At 41.2% G+C, this 22384-nt stretch overlaps 3 protein-coding genes across 3 annotated transcripts in view; 1 reads left to right on the top strand and 2 right to left on the bottom strand.

Annotated features, from left to right (window-relative positions):
- DNAI1 (dynein axonemal intermediate chain 1) overlaps positions 1-22384 on the top strand; it is a 285479-nt gene that overhangs the window by 65864 nt on the left and 197231 nt on the right. The window contains exon 4 of the mRNA XM_043987564.1: positions 1706-1786. Coding sequence (XP_043843499.1) covers positions 1706-1786 — 81 coding nt within the window. The remainder of the gene's footprint in view (positions 1-1705; positions 1787-22384) is intronic.
- LOC122742993 (mitochondrial import receptor subunit TOM7 homolog) lies at positions 15710-15862 on the bottom strand. The gene has a single exon (XM_043987613.1). It carries the CDS (start codon positions 15860-15862, stop codon positions 15710-15712), a length of 153 nt encoding a protein of 50 aa, XP_043843548.1.
- Positions 18725-19195, bottom strand: LOC122742986 (60S ribosomal protein L32). The gene has a single exon (XM_043987602.1). The coding sequence runs from the start codon at positions 19130-19132 to the stop codon at positions 18725-18727; it is 408 nt and encodes a 135-aa protein (XP_043843537.1). The 5' UTR covers positions 19133-19195.

Below are 22384 nucleotides of genomic sequence, written 5' to 3'. Positions count from 1 at the left end.
TATGAAAATTAATGTTGAAAACTACCTTTACATGTAACTGGAAAAAATAAAATAAATGTTTGTTACCAAAAAGAGTATTGAGAACAAATTTAAACCGATATGCATTTACATAAGTGTTTTCCACTTTAAATCCACTAGCTGAGCCTCACAAGAAAATGAACATCATTTCTTTATATACTCACACCTTGTATTTGACCCAAAATCCTCACCTTAGTCACTAGGTTTGTCTTCAGATGACTTTTAATTGCTTACATATTCAGAGCAATACTTAACAGATGAAGGTTTGTCACCACTGAGGACAGTGAGAGGAATGAGCTACAGAGTCTGAAGGCAATTACCAAAGATGAAATCCAGAAATGTTTTGAATAATGTCAGTCTCAATGAAATAAATATCAAGTTTGAAAGTGGTATCTCTCACTCGGACATGTAATTTCTAATAGGTTCATTTAAAAATCAGTTATATGTATGTCTTGCATGATTTGAAATATTTTCGCAAAGACCAGCAAAAATAGTGAATTTTTAAAAATAACATTTTATTTTGCCTATGTAGAGATAGCCTAGATTTTTTCGGGTACGTTAATTAGACACTGACTTGATAAATTTTGACCTATTTATGTAACCACAGAGTCACAGAATGGAAGATTTGGAAGGAAATGGAGAGATGATCTATCCCAGTGTGTCTCAAATGAATTTGGCCACCCCTTGGGAGTTGCTATATATTGACAGCCTATAAATTCTGATTACTGTGGTCATGGTGAAACCTAGGGATATGGTATTCTCGCTATGATAAATGAGGATTGGGAAAATTTTGTAGCAAAATGGAGAAAACTCAGTCTGTTTTCATATTTGGAAAAAGTCCCATTTAATAAGCATTTTGATACATAATTTTATATTTAATATTTTAAGCAAAAAAAAATGTCACCAGCATCAAATCTTTATCATGGAAACGAACTTACATTCTCCAGAATATCAGGGTTTTGCTGAACAGCATTTGGGAAATGCTGGTTTAGTCTACTTCAGATAGGGGAAACCAAGGTCTAAAGAAAGTACGTCACTTGCCCAAGAATACACAGCAAGTTAGTGCCTGAGCTGGTGCTATACCCTTTCCTGATTCAGTGTTTGTTCTTTCCCCTGAGTCACACTACCTCTCTCTGTGGCACTAAGAAGTGGTTTGCATTATTCTGGGTGTTGCAGTGATAGCCAAATTGTAGGCTGGACACATACATTAGGAATCCATTCTGTCCCAAGAGAAGCTTCCTTTGAGTATTGAGTTTTGCACAAAGCACAGAAAGTCTGGGAAACATGACAGGAATGAAGCTTTGCTAACATGAGAAGAAGAGTGGCTGGGAAAGGGAGTCTTGGCTTACTCACAGGTTTCTCCTTGCAGTTGCAGATTCTGTGTGTGTGTGTGTGTGTGTGTGTGTGTGTGTGTGTGTGTGTGTTTTCTCAGTAAACGAGTGAAAACAGTTGGTAGCTAATATGGTCCCTGGCCTGAGTCTCATTAACCTTGGCTCTGCCTAGCGTTGCCCTCCAGCTCTTTAGAAATGTGGTCCCCAGAAGTGCCTGATCGGAAACATAGGGTGTAATGTCATCTGTGTTTGTGGAACGGTGTGAGAAGTTTGCTGGGTTTTCATGGGCCTTAGGCCAGTCCTCTGCATGGAGAATGTTTTTTATTAATGTCTTTCTCTGTATTTCTGCCCCCTAGGAGTTAAAAGAAGAATTCACTCGGATCCTGACAGCCAATAACCCACATGCTCCCCAAAATATCGTCAGATTCAGCTTTAAAGTAAGTGTCACTTGGCCCATCACCCAAACCCCAGGTGCCTGGGGCTGTCTACTTGAGGCTTGTGTCAAAGGGGACTAGTTCCAGTGCATAATAATTTCACAGGGCAGAAGCATGTCGTGGATTTCAAAAACTCTTTAAGCTAAGTAGTGTTAAGACCTTGAGATTTTGCTAGGAATTTGTTTCATTTTTCTTTCTTTTCAGCATTAATTTTCCTTGTGGTCTTGTGCTGAGGAATTTTAGGAATTCCTATCCATCATTTTCTTTTTTTTATTTTAATAAACATTTTTATTTAAACCATCTTTTTGTAGCAGCAGATTTATACTATAGAGGTGCAGGGCTAGGTCACTTAATGGACTTTAGAATTTTAGAGGAAAAGGGACTTTGGGACCAACTCATTTTACAGAGGAAGACAATAAAAAGTTGGATGACCTAACTATGGTCATTCATCTGGTTGGAGCCAAACTAGAATTGGTGGTGGTGGTGGTGGTAATAGCCACTAACGTTATTATATAGCACCTTGTTTGCAAAGTGCTTTACATCCAGTGTCTCATTTGAGTCTCCCAGTAACCCTGTGAGCAGGTATTACTGGTACAAGTATTATTTTCTTCATTTGATAGATGAGGAAACTGAGAGTCAGTAAGGCTATGCAACTTTGCTGTAGTTAAACAGTCACTGTCTGAGGTAGGATTCGAATCCAGTCCTTTTTGATTTCAAATCTAGCAACCTGTCCCCTGTTGCCTGCTGCCCCTCAATTCTAGAACTATGGCTTAGAGCTCAGGCTCCCTGGCTAGTGCTTGTTCTACTATACTACATTTCCTACTACCATTCCCATTTCTCCTAGGAATTCTCTATTTAGGAATTATTTTTAAAGTTTCATTTATGTGTGTATGTATATGCTATATATATATATATGTACATGTATGCATAAATAGGTATTATACTATGTACTATATATACACATACGTATATTTGACTCTAAGATGGCTTTCTATCCACTATGGCACCAATTGCACAATACATTCCTTACATACATACATACATACATACATACATACATGTTTGTGTCTGTACATGTATATAGGCATATAGAGTGTTACCTAGCTACACACACTATATTATACAATATATTATATATTAAAATAGACACTAACACATAACACATATATTATATATTCTGTACTAATATGTAATACTAATATAATGCATATATATTCTATTAATATATAATAGTAATATATATTATATATTTATATAAAGAGAGAGTATGTATTTGTGTGCAGCTAAACAACATAATGGGTAGAGAACTGGTCTTAGAGTTAGGAGGACCTGAGTTCGAATCCTCCCCCAGATATGTTCTAGCTATGTGTCCCTGGACACGCCATTTAACCTCTCTCAGACTGTTTCCTGATGCAGAAAATGGAGAGAATAGCACCTTTCTTATAGAACAGTAAGAATCAAATGAAATCATATATGAAAAACACTTTGCAAACCCTAAAGTACTATATAGTTATCCCTTCCACATTGCTACTTTCCCCATCACTGTTTAACTATATCTCGGGTTGGCATAAGAAATTAACTAAGAATTTTGAAGGAGTTTTGTGGAAGCTTCAGGACACACAAAGGCCAGAAGATGACACAGAAATAATTTAGAAACTCAGAAATGCATAAAATATAGAGTATCGTATAACTCAACTCAAATTTTACAATAAGATACTGTAAACACCCCATAAAAGAAAAATTTTAAAAATTTATATTTCTTCTCTAGTATGAAGGGAGGGCTGAAATTTTTTACATGGATTTTTCCACATTGTGGGTAACCCCTGAGATGTGGAAGGGACAACTGTATAAAATGCTAGCTCTTATTATCATTGTTATGCTACCTGGAGATATATATATATACACACACACACACACACACACACACACACATACATACATATATATATATATATATATATATATATAATACTAAAATTATTTAGATTATAAATATAATGGGGATGCCCAGGAATTGTCCTGATAACAGTCCTCACTGTGTAGACTGATAAGAATTTTGTTTTGGCCTCCAAGGCATCACCCTTGTATATGGTGTTAGAAGCTTTGACTGTCATGGCTGATGAGCATTAGATGGTTAAAGTACTTCCCAGTCCAGCTTCAGACTCCGTTTCCAGTCTGATCACACAGTGCTCACCCTTTCACACTCTCTAGTCTGTCTTATTGCACAGTCGTTCCTCACCTCCACCTCTGGGAATCCCCTAGATCCCTCCAAAATTCAGCTCAAATACCATCTCCTCCTCCAAGGAGGTTCTCCTGATCCCCTCTACTTGTTTGTACCTCCTGAAATTCCCTTGTATGTATTTTTCGTGCCTTTTTGTATTGACTTCTCTGAGTGCCCGTTCTATTCTCTTTCCTCTCCTCCCAGTAGAGAATGAGTTTCTTCAGATCCATGACCATTTCATCGCTGTCTTTGTATGGGTTCTGACAGCTCAGAGTGAACATCAGTAGCAATTGTTTCTGTTTTGGCCAGAAACCATGAGGGTCTACCCCTCCCGGATTGATTTTTTTTTGCTTTTGTTTTATTTTTGACTAGGTAAAAGAGGCTATTCTTTGCCTCATTTTTTCCCTAGCTTTAGTCAGTGAATGGGCATTGCCTCAGACAAATTGAGACCTGGGAAAGGTCTTACTTAAAAAGGCCAAGGTCTCCCACTGCATCTAGGGCCATCTCCAGTCATCCTGATGTATATCTTGCCACTGGACCCAGACGGCTCTGGAAGGGAGGGTGAGGTTGGTGACTTTGCACAGCCCTGTCTCGCTTAAATCCAATTCACTCCAAAGCACGACATCACCTCCTGATGTCATGGTCCTCTTTGAAAACAAAGGACAAACCACAACAACAAGAGCTTGGTACATAGCAGGTGCTTAATAAATACTTGGTGATTGATTTCCTTTTTTATAAAGTAATAAACATTTTTATTTATAGTCTGGGATTCCAATTTTTATCCCTCCCTTCCCCCCTCCCTGAGGTGGTAAGCAATCCAATGAGTTATACCTGTATGATTATATAAAACATGACCAGATTAGTCATTCTGAATAAAAGGGAAAAAAATGAAAGTAAGTGCAGGCTTTAGTCTGTGTTCCATCAATATCAGTTTTTTTCTTTGGAGGTGGATAGTGATTGATTTCCTTTTAAAAACCACTGGAGGGGGCAGCTAGGTGGCGCAGTGGATAGAGCACCAACCCTGGATTCAGGAGGACCTGAGTTCAAATCCAACCTCAGACACTTAACACTTACTAGCTGTGTGACCCTGGGCAAGTCACTTAACCCCAATTGCCTCACTAAAAAACAAAAAAACCACTGGATATGGTAGAGTAAAATGCTGGGTTAGAATTTCTCTGAGCCCGATAAACTATCTCCTGTGCACTTGTCAGATTCATCCAAGATTCCAAATATGGTGACCACCATTAATAATTAATCATTAATATAATATCAAGGGAGCCACAAAATGGGGAGCTATACTTGTCAGATATGCTTGCCACTATCATGAAAGATACCCAGTTTAGAGTCAGAGTTGAAGAAGGGCTCCTCATGGATGTTGATCTAAAGGCCTCTGTCTGTGGATGTGTTGATTTCATCAAGCCTCAGGCCATTGTAGAGCCTCTTCAATGAAATCCATAATCCATCAAAAAGGGTTTAGCCTAACCATCTACACATGTGAAACCAAAGAGATGGAAATTGGTTATTGTCCAGCCCATACTATCCGGTTGCATGGACAAGCCACAGAGAAATTCCTTCTTGGGGAAATGGTGGCTGTCTTTGACCAGAAGGGTGCCATGGTATGATCTATGGATTAGGAAGACTATTTTCGCAATTTTGTGAAGAACACATTGGAGAGAAGAGAGGAGGATGTCAGTTGCCGTTCATCCTTCCTCCTGGAAGAGAACCAATGACATCAGGAGGGTAGTGTCTTGACCTGCAAGCAAATTGGATTTAAGTGAGGCAGGGCTGTGCAAAGTCATCAGCCTCGCCCTCTCCTCCAGAGTCATCAGAGTTGTGATGATTAAAGCAATGAGAGACATGGTATCTGGGTAATTTAATCATCTTATTAATATGGCCAGTGGGATATTAATCAAACAAGGTGTGTGGCCATCTCTCTCAGACCAAAGACCCCAAATGGTGAAGAGGGTCTCAGTTTATATACCCTTCTAACTGTAGGAGGTCCATTACATAGCAATCAAATCCAGTTGGTTAACAACAGTCAAAACGAATTGGTTGACATGATTGGAGGAGGGTTATATTAAAATGAAGTTGGGGGATATGTGACTCAAGTAAAGATGACATCAGGGAGAAATGTTAGCCATAGTAGGGAAAGGATATGTTATTAATTAACTAGGTTGTAGCTTCCCTACTTCTATGTTGGTCTGCTGGTTAGGAGCCTGAGGGAAGACCAGCTACCTCCTCAAGGGTTGGCTTTTCGTACTTAGGTTACAAGAAAGCTACAGTATTGGCCTGAGTCTTAATTCTCTGTCTCAAAAAATGGTTTCAGTATCTTTTTTTTTTTTTTGCAGGGCAATGAGGGTTAAGTGACTTGCCCAGGGTCACACAGCTAGTAAGTGTTGTGTCTGAGGCAGGATTTGAACTCAGGTCCTCCTGAATCCAGGGCCTATGCTCTATCCACTGCGCCACCCAGCTGCCCCCTGGTTTCAGTATCTTTTAAAGAAAAACGAGGGGGGCAGCTAGATGGCGCAGTGGTTAAAGCACCGGCCCTGGATTCAGGAGTACCTGAGTTCAAATCTGGCCTCAGACACTTGACAGTTACTAGCTGTGTGACCCTGGGCAAGTCACTTAACCCCCTATTGCCTGCAAAAAAAGAAGAAAAAAAAAAGGAAAAAAAAAAGAAAAATGAGCCTATAGCTACAAGGCAGATAATGCTTTTTACCACAAAGGTCCTAGATATTGAACTGGAGACCAGGGTAAAGATTAGGACTGGATATGAAGACTTTACAGTCATCTACATGGAGGTGATAACTAAACAATTGTTGTTTTGTCATTTGTCCTTCATTCTCGAAGAGGACCACATCACTATGACATTGGTGATGTCATGACTTGCAGTGAATTGAATTTAAGTAAGTGCAAAGTCACCAACCTTACTCTCTCCTCTAGAGCCATCTGGTTCCAGTAGCGAGATATATACATCAGGATAACTGGAGGTGGCCCTGAATGTTTAAGACAATTGGGGTTAAGTGACTTGCCCAGGGTCACACAGCCAGTAAGTGTGTGAGATGAGATTTTAACTCAGGTCCAGTGCTCCATCCCCTGCACTACCAAGCTGCCCCAACTAAACCAATGGGACCAGAGGAGAATACCAAGGGAAAGAATATAGAGAGAGGAAAAGAAGATAAGGGGATCTAAGATGTAACTTTGGTGAAGACCCACACTAAAGGGGCAAGAAGAAAACAGAAGAGATTGGGAAGGAGCAGTCAGACTGGTAAGGAAAAAAACTAGAACAATTTCATGAAAGTCAAGGAAGGAAAAGATATCCAAGAGTATGGGGTGGCTGGTGGTATCAGAATTCCATCCCTCCCAGGGAAAGTCTCCCTGAACAAGAAATGCACACCTAGGGAGCTAAATATCACACACATTGCAGGGACAGGAAGGAAGAGAGAAAGCCAGAGGGTAGGGTTTCTCCTTTTAAAGTCACCATCAACATGATTCTTCCTAGGACAGTGACCAGTTCTCGTTGATGTAGCCTCTCTCCACCCCCATCCTTTAATCATCACGGTACCCAGGGTTTGCTGTGTCATCTTAATACACCAAACCTTTCAACATTATTCCACATTTGTCCCCTAGGAACTCAATGGATGTTCTACTTTTGCAGGCCCATAAATCACCATGCATATTCCATGGGCTATACTCCCATCCAACTCACATAACAAGGACAATAGGTGGGAGGGAGGGTGAGGGGGGATTGTAGTATCAGAGAAAAAGTATTGAAAAATAAGGACAATATAAGCATGCCTGTAGGCAGGGAGCAAGGAGCCAGTAGATAGGGAGAAATTGAAGATGAGAGAGAGGGTATGACTGATGAACAAGCCAGATCTGGAAGAAACAGGGGACAGAATTAAGAGCAGAAATGGAGAGTTGCCTAATCTGTCTTCTGCCTTAATATCCATAATAGTCAACAATGGCGAGGAATGCTCAGATAGATGACTCTCCCGGGCTATATACGATGCTGAATCATCAAAGAAAGATTCCGTTATTTTTTTTTTGTACCCTGCTTACTAAGGCAAGGAGTAGATTAAGATGTTTTAGAAAGAATATAGCTTCCCTACTGCATAAGTAGTGCAGAAAGAAGCTGGTGATCAGTTGGGTTATATCAGTGCTGCTATTAAAGGAATTTTGTTTCCATAGCCTTCATTATAACAGAATTTCCTGTAACATGATGGGCAGGTTGTTAACACTCAAATATCCCATTTGGCTTAGATGTACTTACAAATTAAGAACTCACAGTTATTTAGAGCAAATAGATTCACTATGGACCAGTGGGGATTGTAGTATGAAATGAGTAGTGACTAAAACTATCCAGGTTTCAAAATATATTTTCATACAAACAAAAATATTTGTGTTTGTTGAGAAGGTGATAATTAAAAATTTTTAAATACACACACACACATATATATATTTTTAAGAACACTGAGCGTGGGGCAGCTAGGTGGCGCAGTAGATAGAGCACTGGCCCTGAATTCAGGAGGACCTGAGTTCAAATCCAGGTTCAGACACTTGACACTTAACTAGCTGTGTAACCTTGGGCAAGTCACTTAACCCCAACTGCCTCACCAAAAAACCCCAAAAAAACCAAAACCACAAAAAAACCCACTGAGGGTGAAACAATGGGTATGGAAGATAGTCAGAAGATTATATTTCAATTCTTGGCGCTGCTATTTGCCACCTGAATAGCTTTGGACAGCTCATTTTGCCTCTCTGTTTCATTTTCTCTAAAATGGAAGTATTGGCATTTTGGAAGGCAATTTGGGAATACACTAAAAAAAATTCCTAAAATGTCCATAATTTCTGACCCAGAGATCTCACTTCTGGACCTACACCCAGAGGCCAAAGACAAAAAGAAAGATGCCAGATACACAGCGATATTTTTTTTTATTTTAGTGAGGCAATTGGGGTTAAGTGACTTGCCCAGGGTTACACAGCTAGTAAGTGTTAAGTGTCTGAGGCCGGATTTGAACTCAGGTACTCCTGACTCTAGGGCCGGTGCTCTATCCACTGCACCACCTAGCTGTCCCACACAGCGATATTTTTTTGTGGTAGTAAAGAAATGGAAACAAAATAGATTCCCACTGATTGGGGAAGGTTTAAGTAAGTTGTGATATATGAAGTTACAGAAAGGCAGCTAGGTGGGACAGTAGATAGAGTGCTGGACCTGAAATCAGAAAGGCTCACCTTCCTGAGTTCAGATCTGGCCTCAAACATTTACTAGGTGTGTCACCCTGGACAAGTCACTTAACTCTGCCCTCAGTTTCCTCATCTATAAAATGAGCTGGAGAAGGAAACAACAAACCATTCTAGTATCCTTGCCAAGAAAATCCCAAATGTGACCCTAAGTGGGACCACAAAGAGTTGGATATGACTGAAAAAACTGAACAACAACAACCAACAGCGGTGCACAAGGGAGAATCAAAGCATACCCTGAAGTTACAAACCTGTATGACTAAAAGGGTGGTGATTCACTTAACAGAAAAAGTTAAGTTTAGAGAAGATTTATAGAAGAAAACAATGACTCCTGCTTTGAGTTTGAGATGCTTAGGGGACATCCATATGGAGATGTCTCTGCACAGATGGAGTGGGACTGGAATTCGGGAGCAAGATTAATGGAGGATTTATAGATTTGAGTCATTCTGCATAGAGAAGACACAATTACTTATGGATTCTGAGAACTCCCCAAGGCAGTCTATGTAGGGGAAGGAGAAAAGGGCCAAAAATGGTCCCCTAGGGAATACCTAAGCTAAGGGGAGAGGCAATGGATGGAAATCCAGAAGATTGAGAAAAAGCAATCAGAGAAAAGACAACTAGGAATAACAGTATCACAGAGATTTTTAAAAATGAGAGAGGGGAGGGGGGAACATGGGGAGGGGGAGAGAGGGAGAGAGTGCAGGTGGAGTATTTGTTCAAAAACTGCAAAGAGGTCAAGAAGGATGAGGACCAAGAAAAGGCCACAGGATCTAGCGATTAGGAAATCGTCTGGATCCTTGGATTGGAGTGTGCAATTTCAGTGGAATGGTGGAGTAAGAAGTCAGATCAGAAGAAAACAGGAGAAATTAGAAGAAAATGGAAATCATCTGGACAATTCTTTTTTTCTAGGAAATTGGTGGTAAAAGGGAGGTGAGATATAAGATGATAGTTTTAGGGGATGGCCAAATATAGCCTTCCTTCTTTCCTTCCTTCTTCCCTCTGTAGAAATATTTTTGTTTTGTTTTGTTTTGTTTTTTAGTAAGGCAATTGGGGTTAAGTGACTTGCCCAGGGTCATACAGCTAGTAAGTGTTAAGTGTCTGAGGTCAGATTTGAACTCAGGTACTCCTGAATCCAGGGCCGGTGCTCTATCTACTGCGCCATCTAGCTGCCCCTGTAGAAATATTTTTGATGATTGGGCCTGATTTTGGGGGGCTAATCTGACTGGAGGACTAATCTGGGGACCTTTGACTATTTGGCTATCTGACTGCATTTAATTTAATATGGGCCATTTATAAAGTTCCACCACACTGCTCCACTCCCAAATTGATAAGCACAGGATTAAGAAGCCTTTTAACTAAACAATCAAAGCAGAGTTTATTTATTGAGATACTATTGAAAATTAAGGGAAATAAAATGTACAACCTGACTGTTTTCCTGCAGTCTCTTTCCCACCTGCTGCACTTCAAACTTCTTGAATACAATAAGGGTTTTAGCAGCCTCCGGCCTCAGGGCACATTACACTTTCCCTGGTTTGTAATAAGGCCTGTAACCTTTTTAATACAATAAGGGCCTTATCTGCGCCCTGCCTCAAGCACTCAGGTCCTTTATTCTAACTCCAAGCCCCTTTCACTTTGTAAATCCCCTGCTTCTAACTTTTTTCTCCTCCTTACTGCCAGAAACCCCTGTGTTTCTCTCTCACCGACCTTCTGTCTGTCTGCTCCGTCAGCCTGCCCTTTGGCCTCTCTTTTCCCTACTCCTAGTCCTTCTCGTCTTCTCGTCCTTGTAGCCCGGTCTCTAGTCTGCCCCGCTACAACCTTTCTAATCTCGCCAGCCACCTCTTGACCTCTTCTCCGCCCTCTGTCAGCAGCCCCTGTTCCTTCTCAGCCCCGTCTCTCCTTTTCCGAACCGAACTGTCCTTGTCCGCCCCCCCCCCCCACACCTTGCTGTCTAACTCCCAGGTCTATATATGTACACCTTTTCTTCTCTCCACTCAAATCTCAGGGCTTCCTGCGCCCCCACAGACCAAGCTAATCTGTCAGTCAGGGCTGGGGCTGGGGGGGATGCTCCAGCATCACGTGCCTCACCAGAGCCCAGCCTGGACAAGTCCAGTATCTCTTGGATCCCTCCGCTCAGGTCGGAGGGAGCTGGGGCTTTTTTCCCCCCAGCTGTCTGACCTGGAGTCTTGTACAGCCCACAGGGCTTTTTGGCTCAGCTGAAGCTGAGGAGGAGGGGAAGAGACCCTGGGGGCCTAAGGCTTTCTAATCTCAGCCTAAAGGTAGGGTCCCCAAATCAAAATAAATTTCCACACCTCCCTCCCTCATTCTCTCCCTCCCAGGAGTATCTTAAGTATCTTTGAGGAGCTTTGAGATATAGAGTGTGGGAGGGCCATGAGCTCATGGTGAATTGCCTTTTTGTCTCAGTAAAGTAGGAAGTACATCTGCTGAGATAGTACGGGGTGGAGGACACACTAGGGCTTGAGGAGATAGGAGTGGGTTTGGAACAGCCCCTGAGGAAGTAGAAGAAGAGGTGACCAAAGAAGAATAAAGTTATTCCTCTGCAACACTGGGGTCCCAACTGAAATGAAATAATATGAATTTGTAGAGGTAGCTATGTTGATTGGATAAAGCACTTGGAAGGAAGTCAAGAAGGACTGAGTCCTAATCTTGCCCCATCCCCATATGTTTACTAGCTGTGTTACCCTGGGCAAGTCACTTATCTTCTCTGCCTCAGTTTCTTCATCTGTAAAATGGGGATAATAGCACCTGCTTTATAAGACTGTTGTGACGATCAAACAAGATAACATATGTATTATACTTCTTAAGACTTTGAGTTAGCTGTTATTAGTGAGGGATTGGCAGGACAAGAAGAGTGGTAGTAGGTAGTAAGTGGCTCAGTGGATAGAGCACCAGCCCTGGAATCAGAAGATGGAGTGGGTCTGAGTTCAAAGCCAGTCTTAGACACTAGCTGTGTGATCCCAGGCAAGTTACTTAATTATGACTGCCTCAAAAAAAAGATTGGTGGTAAAAGGGGGCAAGGGAGTCAAGGCTGAAATGCAGTGTTTAACAGGGGAAGGATGTAAAGAAAGGAAAGTGAGCCCAGAACAAGTATAATGCACTGGAAAAGTGGGGAGGGGCAGAAGTAGTACAAGTTCTGCTGAGCATGACCAGAAATCTTAGGAAGAGGGCGGGGGTGGGGGGGTGGGGGGGAGAGGATCAATGATCAGAAGGGAATTTCTGAGCTCAGAATCAAGAGGGAGACAGTCTTATGGGTGACAAAGATATAGGGTGTAAACATCCCTGTGAAAGAGTGAAAGATTGAGGTATGGTGTGAAACTGTAGATCATGGGAGTCAAGGAGGCTGAATGTAGAGGCCAGAGTGCTGGAGGGAACATCAGCAGATGCAAAGAAATGTAATAATGCAAGTACTCGGGGCAGCTAGGTGGTGCAGTGGATAGAGCATCGGCCATGGATTCAGGAGGACCTGAGTTCAAATCCGACCTCAGATACTTAACACTTACTAGCTGTGTGACCCTGGGCAAGTCACTTAACCCCAATTGCCTCACCCCCCCCCAAAAAAAATGCAAGTACTCATAAAGAAAAACAGATGGACCAGATTCAGTGTTGGGGAAGATCTTTCTAATGACAAATATAACTTCTGTTTAGATTCCACCAAGAAGAGGGTCACAGGTCTCATCAGGATCTGTCTCACTTCTGGCTCATCTCTACGTGAATTCCAATCAGTTCACCCACAAGCAAACAGACTAGCAAGAAATATTTGTTTTTATTATTTTTTTTGGTGAGGCATTTGGGGTTAAGTGACTTGCCCAGGGTCACATAGCTAGTAAGTGTTAAGTGTCTGAGGCCAGATTTGAACTCGGGTCCTCCTGAATCCAGGGCTGGTGCTCTATCCACTGTGCCACCTAGCTGCCCCTAGCAAGAAATATTTTGAACACAAAGCATATATATTTTGAACACAAAGCATATATCATGAGCAGATAAGGACATGGCTGACTTCTGAATCCAGTAGCAGGGTAGTAAGCCCGTTCCCTCCTTTCCCTTCCCGATGGTAACAGTCGCCCATCCACACATAAACTTATAACACCATTAGGGCAAGTTTCATAGTATGAATGGAACTGGAGAACAACTTGTGCTTCATAGGCAAAGAGAATGACTACATTCAAATGAAGCGTTGCTTTTTTTTTTCTTTTTTCTTTTGTGAACATGGAAATGTGCCCCAGTGGCAGAAAAGCACCATGTCTTTCATTTAATAGTTCTGTATTGTTCCTTCTCCATCTGTGGAAATTGTAATGAAATTATGCTGTAGGCTTATTTACCCAAGTATCCTCTTATTGCAAAACCATTTAGAAACCCTAAGTCTGAATAGCAGTATACAAACATCTTATTTTAGATGATGTTATTGATTAGTCTAAGATTTATAATCTAAAATTGTTCAAGTTCTTCAGGAAAAAAAACCGCAAGCATTTGAGGGGGGGAGGAGGGGAAAGCAACAACCCCTACCTCCTTCATTCTCTCGGTTAAAGTGACAGGATGACGTAATAGTGAATGCTTTCTTTTCCTATGAAACTTTCCTGGAAACCTCCTAAGGCTATTAACACACTCAGTTGGCAAATTGGCCCATTAATAAGGCTCTTCAATAGATCGGAAGCTGAGCTAGAGAATACCTGACCCTTGAAGCCAGGCATCTTGGCTCATGCCCAACGTTGCTCAAGGTTTTGGACCCTTCCACATAGAAACAAAGCTTAGCACATTTATCAGATTAGCCATACCCTTTCACACACTACAATACACTGACTAACGCCATCAAATGAGATAATTTGTATAAAGCACTTTGCAAACCTTAAAGCGCTATAGAAATAACAGTTCTTAGAAATGTTATCAACTGCAGTCAGGCAGACCGATTCCCAACTTTGGCAAGAAATCCAATTACTGTCCAGCACATTTCACAGAGACCCTGAGCTGTAGCCTTTCTTTTAGATTAAGTAAGAACAAGTTAAGGTGAATTGTGTGGTTATCTGCAAGGTTTTCATTTGGAGGATCTTATTTCAGAGGACAAATTAATAATAATGAAGAGGCCTGCCTGGCACCTGAAGTTGCCCTTTTCACTGAGAAACTGACTTCATCATTCCCATTCCCAATGAGTAAAAGCAGGATCCCATCTGGCCATGACTAGCAAATGGGAACTGTGTTTGAATGCAGTTTGCCAGCTCTTCAAAAGCCTCATCTGCACGAGTTTCAGATGGGTTCCTTTAAAAAACACCCAGTTCCTTTGTTTATTCATGATATTGTTTGTGGTGGTAGTGGTGGTGGTAATTAGGAAATGGTGGAGGGGCAGCTAGGTGGCACAGTGGATAGAGCACTGGCCCTGAATTCAGGAGAACCCGAGTTCAAATCTGGCCTCAGACACTTGACACTTACTAGCTGTGTGACCCTGGGCAAGTCACTTAACCCCAACTGCCTCACCAAAAAAAAAAAAAAAAAAAGAAAGAAAGAAAATGGTGGAACAGAAGGAGGGGTTGGCTCCCAATGTTACATGGAAGTCCTCCTGGCAATTCCCACACTGCATCAGCCTTCCATACTTGGGGCCTGTCTTCTGGTGGGGTAACCTCTAGGTAGGGCCAAGGCCATTTTTTAGAGAACCCGCAGTCCATGACAGAGCAGGATTCCTAGGCTCTGTTTCTTTCAGATCTCTTAAAAATAGGATGAAAATTCAGATCTCTAGGATACCTAAACTGATTATTGTGTTTGACTAACCATATTATGTTGTTATATTCAAATTTTTTTCGCACAATTCATAATGTGTGGCTGACTCCTTTCAGTTGCTAACCCTCAGTGTTCATTTATTCCACTAGAAAGCAGTGAGTCTTTGTCACTACCCTTCCCACTATATTTGTTTAGCTCATCTCCTGGTCATTCCATCCCTCCCAGCCCACAATTCCACACACTTTCTGCCCCAACCCCCATTTCAAGGGGATTGCTAACCTTTAGGGTATAGGAGTAGTTTCCACCAGCACTGGGCTGGGCCAGATATCTTTGGTTCAACCACACTAGGAGAACATTTTAAAAGACACAGTGGGGAACTCTGAGTCAGTACAAGGGCTATATGCCTTTCAGTCCTCTATAGGCTTCCACCATCACTGCACCTCTATTCTGCCCCTCCCCCTGGAGGCCACAGAGCATCTTATTCCTTTATGGGTCCCTGAGCTAAATTATCTACTTGGGTTTAGACATCTGATGTATCTGTCCCTCTTCTGCCACTGCTGTCCTTTTTTCATGGTCTAAGTTATTTATTTTGCCATATACACAGCAAGCAGTAAGACCCCAAGGGCACCCAAATGATGAGTTTCAGAGGCTGGCTCACTTCCTTATTCTGACCAAAGTGGACAGCATCAGGGTTTCTCATGTCCACTGATTGCTTCCAATCCAGATGTTCAAATAGTTTTTCATCCCCAAAGCAAGATCAGAACTGTTGCTTCAGGCATCCAGGGATCTGCACCTCTCCTAAATCCCAGGTAGAACATGAGGGGGTTGGCAAACTGGCTGCCCCTGAAGAGATGCTGCAGCCGCTGTTTGGACTCTTGGCTCAGCTTCACCATGGTGACAGTGACAGCGGCAGTGGCAGTGGCACCCCCAGCAAGCTCAGGCTTCATCGTGCCACTGCCATCCTTAGTGCCCACTTCCAGCACACCCATATACCTCTTTGCCCTCTACTGAATGCCTTCATTTACACCAGACTTCAAAATTCTGCTTTCTAGGCTTTACAAATGCATAAATAATATACCAGTGACAGATAAGTAAAAGCACATTTATCAGAAATCCACCCTGTCCCAAACTGAACGATAAGTTAATGCCCATCTCCATGCATGTGTGCGAAATGCCCTGGGCCCAGAATGAACTCCCTCCTCATCTCTGTCTCTTAGAAAGACATATGCTGGAGACGTATACCAACTGGCTCTCTAAAACAAACAGACAAACCTGTAAGCAGAATAGGCTCTTACACTTAATCTGCATTATTTTTTTTGAGGGGCAATGGGGGTTAAGTGACTTGCCCAGGGTCACACAGCTAGTAAGTGTCAAGTATCTGAGTCCAGATTTGAACTCAGGTACTCCTGAATCCAGGGCTGGTGCTTTATTCACTGCGCCACCTAGCTGCCCCTGGGCTTAATGTTTTTTGAGCAGAATAGAACCAAGGGAAAATAAGAAAAGGCAAATCATCTTGATTCCAACCATTGCACAGATCACCTACCCTCAGAGTTCAAAAAGATAATCCCTTTTCTGTGTCTCTGCACCCTGCTGAAATGAAGTCAGACTGTCATGAACATCAAAGATAGCCTGGAAAGAGAAAAGAATGGAAAAGATACCAAACAGCCTGAGAGAAAGGGCAGGGAAAGTGATTATTGCCAAGTAGCCAGCCCTAGCATTGCCTTCCCTGGACTGCATATGGGTGCCATAGACTTTTTTTTTTTAAGCAATTGAGGTGTGTGTGGGGGAAGCTAGATGGTGCAGTGGATAAAGCACTGGCCCTGGATTCAGGAGGACTTGAGTTCAAATCCAGCCTGAAACACTTGACACTTATTAGCTATGTGATCCTGGGCAAGTCACTTAACCCTCATTGCCCCACAAAAAAATAAATAAAAATAAAATCAATTGGCAGATCTTGTCCTGTTGACTCTTAGATAACAGATTCCCTATCATAAGCATGGCTCAGCTTGAAGGTCCAATAATTGTAGAAACCAACATCTATGGTTTCAGGCCTTTTGAAATTGGGCAACTATTTGAACGGAAACCTATTCCAGATATGACTATGGTCTTATGGGACATATATGGAATCGTGCATGAACAAAACAATAAGTGATGTTTTTGTGGATCAGGGAAGAATTCCCACTGGTCCTTGGGGAACCAATCTATTAGAAATGATTCCAGGTACGATGATAAACTAAAATTTGTGCTTTATTTATGACTGTTGGAAGTGTAGCCCCCACATTCTTGTTGGTTTTTAAAAGTAGTGTTCTTACTTAATGGGCCAAAGGAATTCTTGGCTGGGTTAGTGAATCTGGAGCTGTCTTCCTGTTTAGTTGGCCATAGGCATGCCAGCACACCATGTCAGCATCCCTGTGTAGAGTCTAGCCCTTCTCTGAGGCTCTGTGAGCTTTAGTGGTCTGAAATCATTGCCATATACTTAATGAGAATGAGATAGACTGTCCTAACATAATTGGGAACCTCTGTCTATTCAAACTAAATTTCTTTGACTGTCTTGGGGGACAGGAATTTTTACTTTCAGGACCAAAAAGGCACTTCCAAAGGCCAAATCACTTTTTAATCATTTTATTTTTTGGTGGGGCAATAAGGGTTAAGTGACATGCCCAGGGTCACACAGCTAGTAAGTGTCAAATGACTGATGCCAGATTTGAACTCAGGTCCTCCTGAATCCAGGGCCAGTGCTTTATCCACTGCACCACCTAGCTGCACCCGAATCACTTTTGACAAAGAAAGCAAAGGAGAGTTTGACTAAATTCAAGTGAAGGGAAAAATGTCCTTTTTATGAATTACTTAGGCATGACCCAAGATGACTCTCCTAAATAAAGCAGAGTGGACACTGATACTGAGATAAGAGGCTAGAGTTTTGCTTTGAAATAGAAAATAAAATATGGGTTTTGTTTTTTGTTTTTTGGTGAGACAATTGGGGTTAAGTGACTTGCCCAGGGTCACACAACTAGTAAGTGTCAAGTGTCTGAGGCTGGATTTGAACTCAGGTCCTCCTGAATCCAGGGCCAGTGCTCTATCCACTGTGCCACCTAGCTGCTCCAAAAATAAAATATGCATGTTTTGCTATTAGAACTGATCATCATCACTGTTTCCCCCGGGGTTTCTGACTAGTTGCAAAAGTATAGCTTTGCTGTGTCACTTAAGCTTTATTGCCCCGCAAAAAAACAAAAAAAAAGTACAGCTTTGGCAATCATGAGAAATCACTTCTAGCTTGCTTCTGCTACTAACCTGGGTGAACTTGGGCAATTCACTTACCCTCATTCTCCTTTGTTAAAAGGATTGAACTGATGATTGCTGAGGTTCTTTGAGCTTAAAACATCAATAATCCTAATATTCCTTGGGGGGGGGAGAAAAAACAGATAAACAAAGACAATTGAAGGAGGGAAGAAGGGTAGGGGTTGAGTGGTGGGTAGAATGGTGGGGCCACAAACTTTGATAAACAGGGAAGTCAGAAAGAGAACCTGCTTTTGGAAAAAAGATGAGTTTAGTTTTAGACATATTGAGCTTGGTGGCACCAAAGGGATCCACGGGCAGAGATGAAGAGATGCAACTGGAAATGCAAACCTGGAGCTAAGGAGAGGTCAAATATAGATTTGGGAGCTATATGCACAGGGTTGGTCATGGAAGTCACAGGAGTGGCTTTTTTTTTGTCATTGGTGCTTTATTTAACACAAATAAAAATGTGCAAATTTTTACTCATTTTCTTCACTCCTCAGTCTAGCATTTGGATTGGTAATCTTGATGGCTAGCTGAGCTGCTCTCTCAACTATGACTTTCCGATTCTTCGAGGAAACATTGTGAGCAATTTCAGCACAGTAAGATTTGTTGCACATCAGCAGCACTTCTAGCTCTTTGACATTGTGCACCAGAAACTTCCTGAATCCACTAGGTAACATGTGTTTTGTCTTCTTATTGCTTCCATAACCAATATTGGGCATCAAGATCTGGCCCTTGAATCGTCTTCGCACTCTGTTGTCAATGCCTCTTGGTTTACGCCAGTTTCTCTTGATCTTGACATATCGGTCTGACTGGTGACGAATGAACTTCTTGGTCCTCTTCTTGACGATTTTGGGCTTCACGAGCGGTCTGAGGGCAGGCATGGTGCCGGTGAAGAGAGAGCTGCCCCTCCTCGGGATGCGCCGAGGAAAAGAGAGAGAAGGAAAGCAGGAGTGGCTTTTGTGATATTACATTATTTTGCCAGCCTTTTTAGCCTTATAATGATCAGGAAGGCCACATAAATAAAGTGGCTTAATATAGTCCTTTTTTCCCCTTTGCTTCCTTGATGTTAAAATATCTCCACAAGGGATATTGCCCCTTTCTAGTTGGTAACAGTTGATTTGCATTTTAAAGTGTAATCAGGGTCAGAAAATTAACTTGGTAAAAAAGAAAAGAAAAGAAAATTAACTTGGTAAAAATCCTACTGTAATTCTTCACATGCATTCTTTTTTCTCTCTCTTTCAACAAAAGCCCTCAATTTATTAACAATAAACTCTAGCTGAGCATCTTCTCCTTGGGATGCTCTAGTAAAAAACCTAAAAATGCTTTTGCATAGTACTGGTCCTAAAATCCTAAAGGTTTAAAATCGTACCCTGAATAAAAACTTGAACAAATACATTTCCTTTCCTACAATATTTGAATGGTTTTCTAGGCAATGGGTCTCTGTAAGAGTTCACTGGGAGGTGGGGATGGGGGACAGCTAGGTGGCACAGTGGATAGAGCATGGGCACTGGATTCAGGAGGACCTGAGTTCAAATCTGAACTCAGACACTTGACACTAGCTGTGTGACTCCGGGCGAGTCACTTAACCCTCATTGCCCCGCAAAAAGAAAAAAAAATTTTAAAGAGTTCACTGGGATTGAAAATCTTTTGAATGAGAGGAAATGTGATATAATGCAAAGAAGACTTGTGTTCATTCCCAGTTCCGTTACTTATTAACATGTGTCACCTTTAGTGACCTGTTTGAGCCTTAATTTTTTCATCTAGAAAATGAAAATAACAATACCTATACTATCTACCTGAATGGTTATGTTGAAAATCAACTAAAATAATGTAGGCAAAGCTGTATATGAATACCAGTTATCATCATCATCATGTAGAGTGGGAATAACCCAGAAAAGCCTATTTTCTCACATGGTGGTTGTGGGGATCAAATGAGATAATGCGTGTGAAAGCACTCTATAGTCAAAAATGTACTCTAGAAATGTAAGCAGTTACTCTATTAGTAGTAATTGCACTAAAGATCAATCCACCCTGTCTCCTGAGTGAAACTAATGCATTCTATGGTTTAATTGACCTTTGGGGTTTCTTTTGGTTATTTCATTGAATAAGCTGAACCCACTGGTACTGGCATTTCCTTTAGATATTTTTGGTACTTCTTCTTGAATACCCTGAAATATAAACAAATCTTCCCTTTGCTTGCTGGCGCTAATAATAATAATGGCAGCTAGGTGGCGCAGTGGATAAAGCACTGCACTTGGAATCAGGAAGATTCATCTTCATGAGTTCAAATCTAGCCTTAGACACTAGCAGTATGATGCAGAGCAAGTCACTTAATCTAGTTTGCCTCAGTTCCTCATTTGTAAATTGAGCTGGAGAAGGAAATGGGAAACCACTCCAATATCTTTGCCAAGAAAATGTGAGAAAATAATTATTAATAATGTATTTCTTGGGGGACCCAGAGATCAGTTTCTCAGTGCTTCCCCCCCCACACACACACACACATACTCCAGAAATCCAGTTCTCCTTGACCTGGGACAAACCCAAGAGAACAAAAGAAATGGAGATAGATGGTTTTGTCCTCCCAGCCTTTCCCGTGACAAATCCACCACCTACAAAAAAACCGAACAACAACAACAAAACAGTTAGAGTTGCTGGCACCATTAGTAGTATTCCTCAATGATCATACTGATGGAGGAGGCAAAAAGAGGTTAACAGATAAACTGAGGCTTAAGTCCTTATCAATAGTACCTAAAAAGGTTAACAGAGAAACTAAGGTTTATGTTCTTACTGTAACCAAGAGGGTTTGTCCCTACCAACCCTTACCATCAACAAAGACAGTAACTGGGGACCATTAACCTAACCATTAGTAGCCATTAATATTCCTAGATGACAGGACACCTAGCAACCAGATCTTAAGGAAAAAGAGATTATAAACACAGAGACCCTCTGCGTCTGACAAGTTTAAGCATGTCTTTAGGAACATGTGCAGAAAGGGCCAAATGTGTCCTTAGGTTCACCTTATGACACATAAACCCCAAAAACACACCTCCAGGGAGAAAGGTACCTGCCTTGTGGGTTGTCTTAGGACCCCAGGAAGTCCAAATTAGGATAAAACCTCCCATGAACATCAAGGAGGAGATTAAGATAGTGAGGAGATAATCTACTTTTTCTGACTATAAATATAATTATTTTTCTTCCCCCTATTCAAGACACCTCCATGGTGGTCTCCCTGTGGTCACTCATAGTATTTGCAATAAAACTTGGGAAACTTCTGTAATTCTTTGGAATGCCTCACGATCAATCTGATCAATTAAATTTGATCAGTTAAACCCACCCCCACATTAATACCTGGAGTTAGACTCAGAATAATATAAGTCTCACAATGTCAGATGTTTTTCATCCTTAAGTTAGTATTACACAAATGAATTTTGCTTTAAGATGCTTAATAACAAACAAAAGAGTTGGGATAGGAGTATTGCCTTCAGAGTTCCTTAAAACAGTGGGAACATATTTAAGGTGATTAAATAGCAAACATAGGTAAACTCAGATTTTCCATTTTAATAGAAATTTTTTAAAATTGCTTTTCTATCCTTGCTGATACAATTATTCACCAATTTATACATTATGAGGAAATTTAGAGAATAATACCTTAAAACAATATTAGGAATTTTAAAAAAATTTGAAACAAAACCAATTAATTACCAATTGGGTGTTTTTAATTCTCTTGCATGTGCTTGGCTCTATACACAGAAAATCTATCATTATGCTTTATGAGATAGTAAATGGAACAATTTAATTTTCTAAGGCCTAATACTTTTAGCACTTTAAAAGAAAAAGACTATTATCCATAAATTCACATAGTACATTTGATAATATGGTGAGTTTCCCAGCTATGTTTAAAATGTCTTTACTTCTTTTTTCTAAAGAGCTGAGATGTCAGCTCTTACCTTAGAAACTTATCAGATAAGGAGTCAATGTGGCCATTTGGTTTGGGTTTTCCTTTTCTTCAGCGGCATTTTTTGTTTTTGTCAAGGCTTTTGTATCCACAAGCCTTAATGCAGACAGGGCATGGTCCGCTTTGCCAGAGTTAACTAATTAAATCAAAGCCAAAAGCTGGTCTTAGGGCAGTATTC

Source organism: Dromiciops gliroides, chromosome 1 (assembly GCF_019393635.1).
Source record: "Dromiciops gliroides isolate mDroGli1 chromosome 1, mDroGli1.pri, whole genome shotgun sequence".
Taxonomy (NCBI): domain Eukaryota; kingdom Metazoa; phylum Chordata; class Mammalia; order Microbiotheria; family Microbiotheriidae; genus Dromiciops; species Dromiciops gliroides.
Note: the sequence above shows the minus strand (reverse complement) of the source record. Positions and strands in the feature narration are given on the sequence as shown.

Coding starts and splice junctions, on each gene's coding strand:
- LOC122742993 (XM_043987613.1), bottom strand. CDS start 15,862: ATGGTGAAGCTGAGCCAAGAGTCCAAACAGCGGCTGCAGCATCTCTTC.
- LOC122742986 (XM_043987602.1), bottom strand. CDS start 19,132: ATGCCTGCCCTCAGACCGCTCGTGAAGCCCAAAATCGTCAAGAAGAGG.